Source organism: Aulonocara stuartgranti, assembly GCF_965226115.1.
Source record: "Aulonocara stuartgranti genome assembly, chromosome: 16".
NCBI lineage: Eukaryota > Metazoa > Chordata > Actinopteri > Cichliformes > Cichlidae > Aulonocara > Aulonocara stuartgranti.
Genome location: NC_138952.1, coordinates 21437473 through 21453092, shown reverse-complemented (window position 1 = coordinate 21453092; position 15620 = coordinate 21437473). Strand labels below are relative to the sequence as shown.

The 15620-nt window shown below is 40.8% G+C and overlaps 1 protein-coding gene across 1 annotated transcript; it reads right to left on the bottom strand.

Annotated features, from left to right (window-relative positions):
- Window positions 1–11510: 11510 nt before the first annotated feature.
- otos2 (otospiralin 2) lies at window positions 11511–12668 on the bottom strand. The gene is made up of 3 exons (XM_082509123.1): window positions 12410–12668; window positions 12181–12245; window positions 11511–12061 (listed from the first exon to the last, which is right to left on the bottom strand). The coding sequence occupies exons 1-3, from the start codon at window positions 12484–12486 to the stop codon at window positions 11841–11843; spliced, it is 363 nt and encodes a 120-aa protein (XP_082365249.1). The 5' UTR covers window positions 12487–12668; the 3' UTR covers window positions 11511–11840.
- Between the last annotated feature and the right edge of the window lie 2952 nt (window positions 12669–15620).

Here is a 15620-nt window from a genome sequence, read left to right as displayed (position 1 = left end):
CGGATATGCCAGTTCGCAAAACAACATCTGTCAGATCCAGACAATATTGACTCAGTCGATCAGGACGTTGTTCATGCTATCTGTGAGAGACAGTTTGTTTATCATTCAACCACCTCTGAAGCTTTGGGTGATGATGCAGGTATAACCCTTGTCGAAAGTCTTGCCATTTCTGGAGATGCTATACCTGACAGCTTTGAGCAGGAAGAAACATTGGGAGGCTTACACATCATTCCCCACCTGTCACCGGCAGATCTCAGAGACAGCCAGAGATCTGATCGGTGCATCAGACATGTTATTACCCAGATGGAGAGTGGGGAGAAACCCCCTCCCACATTGAGGAAAGAACTTCCAGACGTAGTCCTGTTGCTGAGAGAGTTGAACAGGTTCGAGCTGTGCAATGACATTCTCTACAGAACACGAAGAGAAGGCGGTAATAAACATTACCAGTTGGTCTTACCTGAAGACCTGCGAGAGTCTGTGTTGACAAGCCTACATGACAATATGGGTCATATGGGAATAGAGCGCACACTCGATCTGGTCAGAGCCAGGTTCTATTGGCCAAGAATGTCCTCAGATGTGGAGAAAAAGATAAAGACCTGCCACAGGTGTGTGCGCAGGAAAACGTTACCTGAGAAGGCTGCACCTTTGGTGAATATCATGACGACAAGACCCCTCGAGCTAGTCTGCATGGATTTCCTATCCATTGAACCAGACAGCAGTAATGTGAAAGATGTTCTTGTCATCACAGATCATTTTACTAAATATGCAGTCGCTATCCCAACATCGAACCAAAAAGCTCGGACTGTCGCAAAGTGTCTGTGGGACCATTTCATAGTACACTATGGCATTCCTGAAAAATTACACAGCGATCAAGGGCCTGATTTTGAGTCTCAGTTGATCAAGGGGCTGTGTGAAGTAGCAGGCATACAGAAGATTCGGACTACGCCGTACCACCCCAGGGGCAACCCGGTGGAGCGTTTTAACCGAACACTCTTAAGTATGCTTGGAACTCTGGAGAACAAAGACAAGTCACATTGGAAGGATTTTGTAAAGCCTTTAGTTCATGCGTACAACTGTACCAAGAACGAGGTAACTGGATTCACACCGTATGAGCTGATGTTTGGGCGTCAGCCACGGTTGCCTGTCGATTTGGCTTTCGGTTTACCTGTGAGAGAACAACAAAACAAGTCACACTCCCAATATGTTAAGGACCTCAAATCCCATCTTGAGGAGAGCTATAGAATAGCTACACGGAGTGCTGCAAAGGTAGCCGAAAGGAACAAAACCAGATTTGACAAACATGTGACCACATCTACCTTGGAAATCGGGGACCGAGTGCTGGTCAGGAACATACGCATTCGAGGAAAACACAAACTCGCCGATAAATGGGAGCAGACCGTCCATGTGGTGGTGAAACGAGCTGGAGACCTCCCTGTCTACACCGTTAAACCAGAGGGCGGGGATGGCCCCGTACGCACCCTACACAGAGACCTCTTACTCCCTTGTGGGTTCCTCTCTGCAGCCAAGGAAGTGAAACCTGAACAACCAGAACCCAAGAAAAGGCCCAGAACGCGACGGACCACTCAGAAAGACAATGAAAGAGCAGATCACCCCTCGGACGAGGATGATATTGTTTCAGTCCACTGGTTTGCAGATAGATCAGTGCCAAATGACTCGGCGTACATTGTCAAGCGAGATCTTCTGCTGACCCATAAATCAAGTCTTGGTCAAGATGATGTGACTGCAGATCAAGACAAGTTGGCTGGTAATGCTCCAGCTTGTGCAGACACCATCTCCGATGTTGTTCCAGCCAGTCATGCTGACCATAACCAACCTTATGACAATCAGATTGCGAGTTATGGAGAAGCCTTGTATGGGGAAGACTTACCCGGAAATGACGAACCTGAAAAGGAAAGAGACTTACCCGGAAATGACGAACCTGAAAAGGAAAGAGACTTACCTTCTACGGATCGCCCTGACATGAGGGATGAACAAATCCTACTGCTTTCGGACATGTTAGGGAGTGATGAGGAAGGAGAGGACTTGATATTTGACAGGGAAACAGTAAACAAAGAGAGAGATGAACAAACAAGCAAAGAAATTCCTGTTCGAAGATCAGAAAGAAGTCGCCAGCCACCAAAAAGGCTAGACTATGCTGAATTGGGAAATCCCCTTGTCACTGTGGTCAAATCATTATTTCAGGGTTTAACCACAGCTTTCATTGACTCTTTAAATTCTAAAGCTGAATTATTGTTCTTAGATGATGCAGTTTACAGTAGACATGCAAAGGGACTTGCATGAATTCAAGAGGGGAGGGTGTAACCCAGTTCCTAAAATCATCTCAAACAGAAAGAGAAGAAAAATTAAAACATTTAATGTTCATTGTTCTGTTCTTACTGTCCCGGTTAATGAAAGTGAAATGAGATCAAAATAATTATTTAAACATAGAAGGGATGCAGATTATATATGATATGCTCTGGTCAAACAAGGGTTAAGTTTCTCAGAGGGTTGATGAGCTCTGATGAGAGCCTATTGTTTTACTCCACTCCTCACATGTCAGCCAATCGGTGAAGCTCTAGGCAGCTCTTGTCCCTCCTTAGTACCAGCTCCCAAGTTTTCAGTCTCTTGCTTCTACAGCCGAACAGAGCAGACGGACTAAAACTTTTGTTATCGGTAAGCTGGAGAAATTAACCTCTAACGAGTTAAAAGAAATACCATCTAAACTGATATTTTTCACAAATTATGTATTTGCACTTTTGTTGTCAAGGGCAGAGTGAAACCGGAGGGTTTACTGAGCTGTGGCTCCATGTAAATGCTGAGCATCCACTCGACGGCGGTAAGCTAAATGTGGCTAATCAGACACGTGATGTGCGGAGTGTGGGTACAGTTGTTCGATGTCTCTGAAACGCTGTTGTTATGCTAGTTAGATCGTTAACTAAGTCATTAACATGTGAAAAGCTGTAAATGGTTAAAGCAGCTAAAAATAACTTTATGAGAGATAATTGTAATCAGACTATCCTGCTTCCTGTTTAAATTTTGATGTCAATCAGTTGTTTTACAATACTCAGTATTGAACACTTGGAGGTAATTTTTAGTGTATTTCCACTTGTACTGGTAGGCCTATGGTACAAGCGGGATTAAGCACGTCTATTTTAATACTCCTATTTGTGGACTGAGTCCTTGTGTTTACGTGTTATTGAAATTGATTATTTGCACTTTGTTCAATTTCTGATAAGCATTTGCATATTATTCCATTTCTTAAAAGGGGTAATATACTTATTTATTTGTGATTAGATATATATGTACAGTGAGTTTATTTTGATCGATGTAATTAATGTTTACAATGAAAGTGAATTATATGGTGACTATAATTCCTGCATGTTTGCAACCTTGTAGATAATCTTTAATGTTACTGCAGGTTACAAATAATTGAACCTTGATACTGTGAAATTTTGGATATTGATACTTTGACCTTTGAAACTTGATATTTTAATGTTGTACAACATGACTGAACTGATGATGATTGAATTGATGATAGCTGATCTGAATAGTAGTTACTGCACTGTGACACTACTTTAGTTTAATTTGTGAGAGTTATCCTTAAAGGGCACGTGACATATATTTGGCCATTGTTTATAGGTCAGGTTTTTATATGGGACGAATCCAAAGACCAGGTCAGCGATTCCAGAACCCAGAGTGTTCCAGTGTTCACTGGATGGCGAGCCAACCCAAGATCCTAGGAGACGATATACATGTACACGCACACTCATTTGCACATTGATGGACTACAATCCTCTACTGTACAAGTAGTACGGTAGGACAGACAATCACACACACACTCCTTGTCAGACGAATTCTATGGGCCCCACCGGTACCATTTGGACTTAAAAAAGACTAATTCTTTTACTTGTGCACAATTTTATTTAATTCTATTTTTTTTTGCTACTTTGGGGGAAATTTTTATACTTGACATTCTGTTAAAACCTGTTGTAATACTGTGTTGTTTACAAATTTCTTTTGCAAGGCTTAACATCACTAAAGTACTTTTAAAGCCACATAACTGTGTTTGTCTGGTTTCTCTGCCATTCGTGTACCAGAGCTCTAAGAGTCGTTCTCAGTCTTCTGACACTAGCCCAAATTGCTTATTACTTTGGTAATTATCCATCGGTACTTTATGTAACTCCACGTAAGTGCTACAAGAAGGTGAAATGACTGAGTGGCTGCAGCTTGAATTATCTTCCCTCTTCCATATTTTAAATTCACCAGCTGAAAGTGGAGACTTTCAATACAGCCACATTACATCTAATCAGTTTACACATATACTGGCACCTTTCAGCCAAGCGGTATCTTACTCTATAAAACCTTTTTGATGTGAAACATATTTGCATGTTAATGAATTCTATTTAATTCTACAGGGAGTGCAGAATTATTAGGCAAATGAGTATTTTGTCCACATCATCCTCTTCATGCATGTTGTCTTACTCCAAGCTGTATAGGCTCGAAAGCCTACTACCAATGAAGCATATTAGGTGATGTGCATCTCTGTAATGAGAAGGGGTGTGGTCTAATGACATCAACACCCTATATCAGGTGTGCATAATTATTAGGCAACGTCCTTTCCTTTGGCAAAATGGGTCAAAAGAAGGACTTGACAGGCTCAGAAAAGTCAAAAATAGTGAGATATCTTGCAGAGGGATGCAGCAGTCTCAAAATTGCAAAGCTTCTGAAGCGTGATCATCGAACAATCAAGCGTTTCATTCAAAATAGTCAACAGGGTCGCAAGAAGCGTGTGGAAAAACCAAGGCGCACAATAACTGCCCATGAACTGAGAAAAGTCAAGCATGCAGCTGCCAAGATGCCACTTGCCACCAGTTTGGCCATATTTCAGAGCTGCAACATCACTGGAGTGCCCAAAAGCACAAGGTGTGCAATACTCAGAGACATTGCCAAGGTAAGAAAGGCTGAAAGACGACCACCACTGAACAAGACACACAAGCTGAAACGTCAAGACTGGGCCAAGAAACATCTCAAGACTGGTTTTTCTAAGGTTTTATGGACTGATGAAATGAGAGTGAGTCTTGATGGGCCAGATGGATGGGCCCGTGGCTGGATTGGTAAAGGGCAGAGAGCTCCGGTCCGACTCAGACGCCAGCAAGGTGGAGGTGGAGTACTGGTTTGGGCTGGTATCATCAAAGATGAGCTTGTGGGGCCTTTTCGGGTTGAGGATGGAGTCAAGCTCAACTCCCAGTCCTACTGCCAGTTTCTGGAAGACACCTTCTTCAAGCAGTGGTACAGGAAGAAGTCTGCATCCTTCAAGAAAAACATGATTTTCATGCAGGACAATGCTCCATCACACGCGTCCAAGTACTCCACAGCGTGGCTGGCAAGAAAGGGTATAAAAGAAGAAAAACTAATGACATGGCCTCCTTGTTCACCTGATCTGAACCCCATTGAGAACCTGTGGTCCATCATCAAATGTGAGATTTACAAGGAGGGAAAACAGTACACCTCTCTGAACAGTGTCTGGGAGGCTGTGGTTGCTGCTGCACGCAATGTTGATGGTAGAGATGGACCGATCCGATATTACGTATCGGTATCGGTCCGATACTGACCTAAATTACTGGATCGGATATCGGAGAAAAATAAAAAATGTAATCCGATCCATTAAATATCACGAAAGCACCTCACAAAACTTGCAACACGCCGTAACTCGCCTCAGAACGTCGGAGCAGTATGCATCACGTGATAGAGCGGCTGTGGCATGCGGGACCTGTCGGTGGTCTGGATAGCATTTGGAGCTTCGCTAGCAACCTGGCATTTCATCTCCGACAAAGTTATCCCCGAGAGAAGTAAAGCAAGTGTGTAAGTCCATCTCTGAATGTTTGTAAAGCATTCCTGCGTTAAGCTTAACGAGCGACTGCCTCTCGCTCTCCGGCTGCTACTTCAATCATGAAACTGCTAATGATCAGCTGATCGGCTTTTCTGTCATGAGTCTCTCTTGTTTGTTTTTGGCCCACTTTGCGCCAGAAAGAGGAAACCAGCGGCTGAACAACAGCAGCACGTTTAAGCTTGATAAGCTGTTGTTAGAATGTATTTAATATTAGTTTCTACTCGAGGATCTTTTTCTACGTAGCTGACGGCTGGTAACTGTGCAGGGGCGGATCTAACAAAGTTTAGCCAGGGGGGCCGATAGGGCATTAACAGGGAAAAGGGGGCACAAAGACATACTTTTCTTTCTTATTCTCATTTAAAATGTCTAGCTTTTAATAAATAATTATCTGACACCCAAAGTTTTAATTTGATGTAAAATGAATAGAAGTCAATTACTGTATATAGTGACTATTAAGTCTAATATATATACCCTAGTAAGCTATAGTACTTTTTCCTTTGGGAAGGTACCATCTGTGCAGTCTGCAATTTTGTTGAAGAAAGATGTTGAATCTATTTAATATTTCTTGAAAAATAATTGATTTCTGTGCATTTTTTTTCACACTGCATCAAATTAAGGTTGATTACGTTGATTAAGCATCATGAGGTGGAGCGTGAGGGGTGGTTCCCTATTTTTTATTTATTTATTTTTGTTGTTGCTGGGAGTTGGAACCCTATTAGTTAGGTTGCTTAATATTTACGCTAAGTACTCTTTAAAATACCAGAATAGGGAGGATGGTGTAGGTTTAAGTTTATTAGATTGATCAGTATTGCTGAACTATGAAATATTTTTTTTGTATACAGGTATAACAGAATAGCTTTAGTGTAGTTGTTGTTTTAAACTTGAGTATGAACTTGCAGACTTGCAAAATGCAGCAAGATATTTTAAAAAACAGTTTTGTTGATTAAAAAACACTATATCGGATTCATATCGGTATCGGCAGATATCCAAATTTATGATATCGGTATCGGTATCGGACATAAAAAAGTGGTATCGTGCCATCTCTAGTTGATGGTGAACAGATCAAAACACTGACAGAATCCATGGATGGCAGGCTTTTGAGTGTCCTTGCAAAGAAAGGTGGCTATATTGGTCGCTGATTTGTTTTTGTTTTGTTTTGAATGTCAGAAATGTATATTTGTGAATGTGGAGATGTTATATTGGTGTCACTGGTAAAAATCAATAATTGAAATGGGTATATATTTGTTTTTTGTTAAGTTGCCTAATAATTATGCACAGTAATAGTCACCTGCACACACAGATATCCCCCTAAAATAGCTAAAACTAAAAACAAACTAAAAACTACTTCCAAAAACATTCAGCTTTGATATTAATGAGTTTTTTGGGTTCATTGAGAACATGGTTGTTGTTCAATAATAAAATTATTCCTCAAAAATACAACTTGCCTAATAATTCTGCACTCCCTGTATATACAATAAATTCTGGATTTCTCCTCTTAAAGACGATGTAGTTCTGCCTTTCAGACAGTTTTTCCTCAATTTGATGTGGGAGTAATCTCTGATACAGAAGTCTGAGTACAGAAGCCCCGCTCACCTGTTATTCAAAACTTCAGATTGAAAAAAGTAGCCAATCAGGAGACGGTTACCTAAAGCTAAAGTTGGCTGTGCCAAGCCTCAGTATAAGGCAAATATGATGGATTTGTAGTCTGGATCCCGCAAAGCTTCTCTGTAAAGTCCAAGAATAAAAATATGGAGTCTTTAAAAACCTTCAGCTGCTGGAGTCACTGTTGTTATTCGCCTACCTCAGGGGCTTTAGTTCATCTGTTGTTGTGTGAATTACCTGGAGTGGTTGTAATACAGGTTTTCTAGCTTTTGTGTTTGTTTGTCACGCGGCTGACTGAACATGCACATTACTGTTTCTGCTGCTGCCTCCGTGCTCCACACAGCAGATTTACAGTTGTGGTCAGATGCTTGTGTCAACTCATCACTGGCATGAAAGTCATGGTAGTTTGGGGGCTTTTAATTACTTCTTTGAACGGTTCATTTTCCAGGGTGGAATGATTGTACAGCAGACATCTTTAATGACTTTAAGAAATAAGAACTGAGTGAGCATGTTATGTGGTATAATTTTCTAACTGAACACAGGGTCAAGGCTTGTGTATATGTGAGCTCAAATCTTTTAATAAATGGTGCTGAGGGTTCTCCAGGTCCAAGGCCTATTAACTTTTTGTTTGTGGTCATGACTGACTACAACTGGTAGTTTGTCTTTGCCAGCATAAAAAGGACTCATTGATCAAAACTCGAAAAACAGGAAAGTCCGAAGAACTCAGTGCAAATGTAAGAAGGAGAATTTTAGATTTACACAAGGGAGCGTGTGAATTATAGAAAATCCAAAACTTATGCACCAAATTCTTTTTTCTTTCTAGTCCTTGGAAAAAGCTTGAAAACAGCTCACAGTCTCAGATAAGTAACTCGTGGCAGTTGTCACTGTGTTTGTCACCAGAATGAAAACAAACAAACACTTTTAGAAGACTCATTTAGAAATTCAAATTTGACTTGGCTTCGGTTTGTCATATAATGAACGTGTGTGGGACTGTGTTTGGTTTGGAACAACAAACAGCCTTCGCGTCTCTCAAGGGTAGAGCTGGAATGCAGGAAACCAGAAGCTGGCTGATGACTGTGCAGCTTTCGCCGTGAGGTTTGAAAAGAACGGATAAGACTCGAGTAAACAAAAGACAGAAAGAGGCGAGATACGGAAGGTCAAAAAATTATTAAAACGGAGGAAAAGCGTGAGTATGAATATGTGCAGAAAGGGTTTTTTGTATTTTCTTCACTCAAGCTCTTACAGAAATGGCTTTATAAAACAAGCACTGCTGCAGCTGTGTGCTCTTCAGACACAGACACAATTCAGCTCCTTGCTGATCAGACCAACAAAAAAAAAAAAGAGCAAGAAGTTGTTCCTTCTGATCTCGACCGGCCGGGTGAATAGCTGGACGCTGTGAACCTCAGTGAAAGAGAAATGCCTCCACTCTCAATTGAGGCTTGTCTATAGAAATGATTGCACAGGAGTCTGTCTTAATCACTTCATGCACCGAGTCCTTGGGCAGGAAGGAAAACAAAACCAAATAAAGATGCTTGTGAAGTTCTTTCTGTACCTGAGCTTCAAAATAGTTTTGTCTGAAAGCACCTCGTCTCTGAGAACAATGTGAAACAGTTACAGTTTTAAACTCTGCACATAAAATGTTCACAGTAAAGGCAGTAAGACTGTGAGATATGAAGGTCTGAGAAGGAGAGAATCCTGCAGAAAATGTTTACATAGTTGTTGCACAGACTGTCCTGTAATTATGAAAGTGTTTTGTGTGAACTGCAGATTTATTAATCGTGCAATCTGTCATTTAATTGTTAATTTGTTAGTTAATTACAATAGGAAAAGCTCTAAAACCTATGAAAATGCACAAAATGCACAAAAAATGTAAATCTATGCACTCCCTCACAAGTCCAGTGGGCCGGATTCGACTTGATTCAGGCCCTTGGGCCTTATGTTTGAAACCTATTTTAGAGCCTTTGTGTTATATTTTGCTCTGTGGACCACTGTAACTCTGACACACTGGAACAAGGGAGGAAAAACAGAAAAGTGGAAAAAGATGAAGGGCTGAAATTATGTTTCTGACAGAATGAAGAACTTCACAGCCACGAAACCTTCATCTGGCATCTGTTTGATCCTGCCCAGTTAAAGAACAGCAAAGGTTTGGGATATGACTGGCACAGGGACTCCAATTCAGACACAAAGCTTTCAAAAAAAACTTGACACAAAACTTGCATTTGCTCACAGAACCTTGAAATGAGCATCTCTGCATCAGAGCATAACTGGGAAAAGATAAAGTCAAAGAGGTAATCCTCTCATACTGTATATGCCAAAGTGCCTGCTGGTAGTTCAGGAAATTAGGAGCAGGAGCATCATAAGATCTGAAAAATACACTGAACTTTGAACTGAAACACAATTTCCTCTTGTCGGTCCTTCACTCTTGCCCTCCGCACTTGTCTTTGCTCCCTCCTCACCCCTTCTCACACTTGATTTGACAGTCTGTGTGTTATGACCCGAGGCTGACACAGACATCCAAAATGTCTCTGAAAGGTAACACAAACCGGTCACTGGAAAAAAAAAAAAAGAGGTGCCAAAGTAAATATCAGACTAAACTGAAAGGCCCTTTTATACAAAACACACCTTATTTCAGAGAACGCTTTCCCTTTCTTTGACCCTCTGAAAGTGCTATAATGCTTTTCCTTATTTTTTAATTTTATATATACATTCGTAAGATTCTCTCTCTCTCTCTAGATACAACCTCAGATCAACCACAAAGCGTGCCATATTACATCACATCACTATTTATCTAAAAAAAAAACAACAAAGCTAAAATGAAGATCTGCTGTTGAAAAAAATAAGTAAACCCTTCCTATTTCCATGGGAATTATGAGTGGTAAATATCAGCCAGGTGCTGCCTGTCAAATGCGCTTGATTCATGTACCATCAGTGAGCGTGAGTGCCTCTGTAAAAGCAGAGGTTCTGGCAGTTTGTTGGTTGTGAGCCTTCAGGTGTGCATGAACACAACACCAAAGAGGAAAAACGTGAGCAATGATCTTAAAGAAGAGAAGAGAGAGCGACGTGTCAGACTCTACAGGTCTCAGCTAGAGTGAAGTTCAGACGGTGCGATTAGAAACAGATTGAACAAGTATGGCAAATGCAGCCACCTGCTGAATTTGGTACCACAGTGGTGGTTACTGTGGTGATTGTTACATGTTTTGCAGGCACAGGACCTGGGCACCTTGCAGTCATTGACTCAACCATGAAACAGGAGCAAATCTACAAAAGAATGGCAGAAAAAGAAAAGGATCAACATGTTTCAATGGCCAAGCCAAAGCACAGACCTCTACATGACTGATGTGCTGCGGTAGGACTTAGCAGAGCTGTGGATAAATGAATGCCTGCAAACCTCAATGAACCTTTTAAAGAAAACTGGGCCAAAATTCCTCAGCAATGTGAGAGACTGATAAACTCACAGAGGAAATAGTTACTTCAAATTACTGTTGCTAAAGCTGGTTCTGCAAGCTACTGAATTATGGAGCATATTTAGGTTTTCGCAGGACTTGCATCCATTTTGCCTTCATGATTCTTCATGGCACAGATTCAAAACACAGAGCAAGGTGCTGGAAACTTTCCTCGGAGACTTTGATCTCATGACAGCGTCACATCCTTACACTTCCACAGTGTGAGTCTCCTGTTCCACGACACCCCAGAGGTGCTCTGTTGGAGTGAAGCAACTGCACAGTCAGCAGTCTCCACCTCTCACTGTGTTTTTGCATCTACTGAGCTAAACTGTCAGCACGTACAAAATATACTCAAACCAGCAAAAAGTAAAAGTGCTCATTTAGCACTAAAATAGTTCCTGTGACTGATAATGTGATGTTATTGGAGTGATTTGGTTTTCAGGTACTTTACATACAGTTTGAGTGATTTACTCCACGGCACAAATGGGAAGAGAAGGAAGCACAAACAAAGCTGTGCTGCTGCAATTTGCTCTAAATTTATTTCACTCTTTGTGCTTTATTTTTAATGACTGCAGCGTATCCCAGGTGTCAGTGAGCAAGAGGTGGGATAACCTCGACCATGTGCCAGTGTAATACAGACAGAGTAAAGAAGCTAAAGTACGATGCTCCAAGTTTATATCTACTTATATAATTCCACATTATATCTCCCTGCTGTAAACATGTTTAGATAAAATGCATATTGACATTGTTTTGGTTTTTTTGCAATGTTTAAAGCATGTAAGAAACTCTAATAACAATGATTATCATCATATGTGATGATTTTTTCCAGTAAACATCTAAACAGGTAATACAGGTAACTTCTTCCTGTACTAACATCTTTCAGTTTTCCATCTGTACCCTTCATCTCACTCCTCAGCCTCAGTCTCAGGCTCGGGACGGTCATAGCCCAGCTCGCTGCTGATGGGGAAGTGAGCCCAGAAGGTGCGAGCCAAGTCCAGCATCCCATTATCGGCCGCCTGGGCTCGCAGCTCCTCCAACCATCCGAAAAAGTCAGATGACCACATGCCCCAGTACGGCACGCTTCGCTTCTCCCTCTCCTCCCTCCTGCCAGCCGCCTCGCTCCCCTCTGAAAGCAGACGGCAGTGTGAGCGCACATTTCACACCTCGTCTCTCATCTCAGAATATCTACGAGTCACAATAGCAGGTCCACTGATGTGTAATGCATTATACGAGCTGCAGACACACCTGCAGGAGGCAGGAAGCTCAGCAGCAGAAGAAAGAGCAGCACTGACACGTACGGAGCATGCATGCTGAGAGACAAAACACAAAAGACGTCTCATGAATGCCATCTCAAAAGCAGGTACAATTTCCACGGAATTATTGCATATTGTTTAAGAAATATTCACATCACAGCCGACTGCGCGTGTCTATAAAGAAGAGAAATGTTGTCGTGTGTGGATCCATGTTGTCTTACCTGACCAGCAGAGAATTCAGCTTTAGTCCTGTCCTCTGTCCTTCTTCCTCAGACTGATCTGAGCACGATGACTGCATCTCGGTTTAAAGGTGAGAAAAAGGCGGACATGTTTGCTTTTCACATTTTGCCTCCCTTCTTACCTCTCATGGTCCTTTGCCAAAATCCTCTAATGTCAGATGGGTAAAAGATTCCTGTGTAAACGGGACTGTCAAGAAAACATTAGCAATTATAGATTTGGATGAGGATGTTCTAATATCTGATGGAGCCGATTAAAGAATGAATGACTGTAATATAACCAGACTGTCACAACCATCAGCAGTTAAGTGTGACATCTGTGGCCTTGATTTTCTTTCAAGTCAAAAAGAAGTGAGAAAAGCAGCGAGAGGAGAGGAATGAAAGCACATTAAAAAAAGACATACACACACACACCAGGTGGTTTTCACACCTGCTATTCAGACAGTCTACACCAGCATTGAGCCAAAGGGCATAAAGTCAGTTGGCGGGTTTTGCACCCTCAAGTCTTCTTCTCCCCTGTGAAATCTGCTTCATTCATTCATGACTGAATCCACGCCGTGGATCAGAGGAGCAGCGCTCTGATAGAGAAGACGCTGCACAAAACTTCAAGTGATCTTTAGAGGATGAGTGAATGTTATTGACTTACTGAGAGCAAATCCGGTGAAAAGACCAAAACAAACAATAGCTCTCGAAACTTTGACTTCCCTGCACCTCTCCTTTCTGCCCCCGGCTCCAGCTGAAGACTTAAATCTTTAAAGGTACCTCAGGCATGTAGTTTTACTTTTTAAACAGGCTCAGTTAATCCCCAAAGGATGAAAGCCTGAATGAATAATGGTTTTATCTAACCTTTGTTTAACCACGGAAACACCACTAAATTTAAAAAAATGACAGCGAGCGGAGCAGTAAATTGTAATTACCACAAGCTTAATTAAATTTGTTAGAAACTGAAGGTTTATTATGAGCAACCTTTAATAAAGCTTTTTTCTGCAGTCACACTTGGTTGGATTATAAAATTATTGTGAAAACGTGCAACGAGTTTGCAGTCTCATTGTCTTCCAAGCAATTATTTTAAAAGCAAAGATGAGTTTGAAGACTTGAAGTCAGTCGGCATCTTTAAAACGACTTTGGTGAATCAAGATGACACAAAATCAACGACAGGAGCTGAATGCAGCCGAGCTGGCAATTGCATGTAATCTGATTGGGATGCTGTCTCGATTAACTGTGATAAAAGACAGAAACTGTGAACCTGCTGCCATCCATCCATCACTCCAGCTTCCCTAATCTCGCTAACTGCACGTCTTTGGACTGTGAGAGGAAGCATGCAGACACGAGGCAAACATGCGAACTCTACACAGAAATAAGCCAGCTAGATGGCGGCTTGTAACCTAATTATATTCTAATTATATTCAAAGTAACGACAAAATCTGAGAGATTTTTTAAACAGAAATTTCCCCACAAATAGTGACATAGTTGCTGCTGCAGGATGATATAATTGCTCAGCAACTTTTATATGACAATATAATGAGAATCCAACCAGATTCAGTTCGATTACATTTTATTTATATAGCACCAAATCACAACAACAGTCGCCTCAAGGTGCTTTATATGGTAAAGACCCTACAAAAATACAGAGGGGAGAAACAGATGAGTCATGTTGCATGTTTTTATCCACTGTAACAGGTGTTTTGTGGGTTGCCCTTGGGTTCTTTCTCACCTCTGACAGTCTCAGCTCTTGGTGTGATCTTTGCCCACTACTTTGTTTGTTGTGTTGTGAACACCCTGGTCTATAGAAATGATTCTGAAGCCTTTTCTTTGGGGACACAGGAAAAAGTGTATGTATCATTTTTCATTTCTGAATTGTAAAAATTGACTCCAAGCAGGTTTTTCTTAATTTTGAAACTCTGACAGCATCACGCATCCTCTTTTTAAATATTTCTTATATTTCTTATTTTTAACACTGGATTAATCTGTTTTCCTACCTGCAACATCTGTGCTTCCACAAGTGTAAAAGACCTATTTTTTTTCTCCTACAGCCGTCTCATTTGTCTTTTTGTGTTACCCAGCATTCATTACTCCACACTATCACTCCATGGGAACTGCAAACTTTTACCGCACCAACATACCCTTGTGTCACTTCGCATTTTTGTTTCCAGTTTTTAACCAGGTGGTAACAACTGTGGGGCTTATCCAGGATCCGAACAAAGCAAACATTTTGAGCTCTAGTTTTTGATAAGAGAAATCTTTCTCCTTGTTGGAATCTGGACAGATTGAGTTGGTTTTGGGGGGTTTAAATAGGCTGAATTTGACTGAAAGGAATGTTTATAATCACAGTTATGTGCAGGGCTGATGAGCCAATGGATCATCGTTAAACTGCAAATTCTCAACACATTTTAATGCTAAATCATGTGACTTTTACTTTCCTCAATAATGAGTCATTAGAAAATACACATTTTAGTTTTTCATGTATTTTGAAACTGGGTTTTTATTGTTTTTGGAGAGCTGGGATATAAATGTGCCCAGCTTTAAAGCACTTTGGGTCAGCTTCTGTTGTTTAAACGTGCTACAGGTTGTAAAACAAAATCTGAATGTAACAGTCAACACAAAAAAGTTCAATTTTAATAATACATGCCTGAGGTATATTTTAATTTAACACAATTGTTTGGGCTAAATACTGAACTGAACGATATTGATACTTAGTTGTTCAACTATATTTACATATGAGGCCAGATAATACAGCCAGTTAAGTTAACCTACTTGTACGTCTTTATGATGATAAATGCATTGATTATCTCTCATTTTAAACTAATATATTCAGACAAAACTGAGGTTATTGAACTCTGCATGACATTATCTTGACCTTCAGTAACACTGTGAGAAATCTTGGTTGGTTTTGACCAGGATGTTTCCTTCACTGTGAATAATAAACACATACATGAGATTACCTTCATTAATATGCACGATATCTTTAAAACTGTAAATATCCCGTCTCAGATTGATGTTGAAAAACCAGTTAAAGCATTTTCACTGAGAAGCCTTCAGCTGATCCAAACCCCTGCGTACCGACAGGGACTAGAAAGAGAGAACATTTCTCCCACACTGGCTTCTCTTCATTGGCTCCCTTTAAATCCAGAATTGAATTTAAAATCCTTCTCCTCACATAAAAAGTCTTGAATAATCAGACCCTGTCATATTTTAA

Coding starts and splice junctions, on each gene's coding strand:
- otos2 (XM_082509123.1), bottom strand. CDS start 12,486: ATGCAGTCATCGTGCTCAGATCAGTCTGAGGAAGAAGGACAGAGGACA. Junction 12,246..12,409: donor CTGAATTCTCTGCTGGTCAG/GTAAGACAACAT, acceptor TTTGTCTCTCAG/CATGCATGCTCCGTACGTGT. Junction 12,062..12,180: donor GAGCTTCCTGCCTCCTGCAG/GTGTGTCTGCAG, acceptor GTCTGCTTTCAG/AGGGGAGCGAGGCGGCTGGC.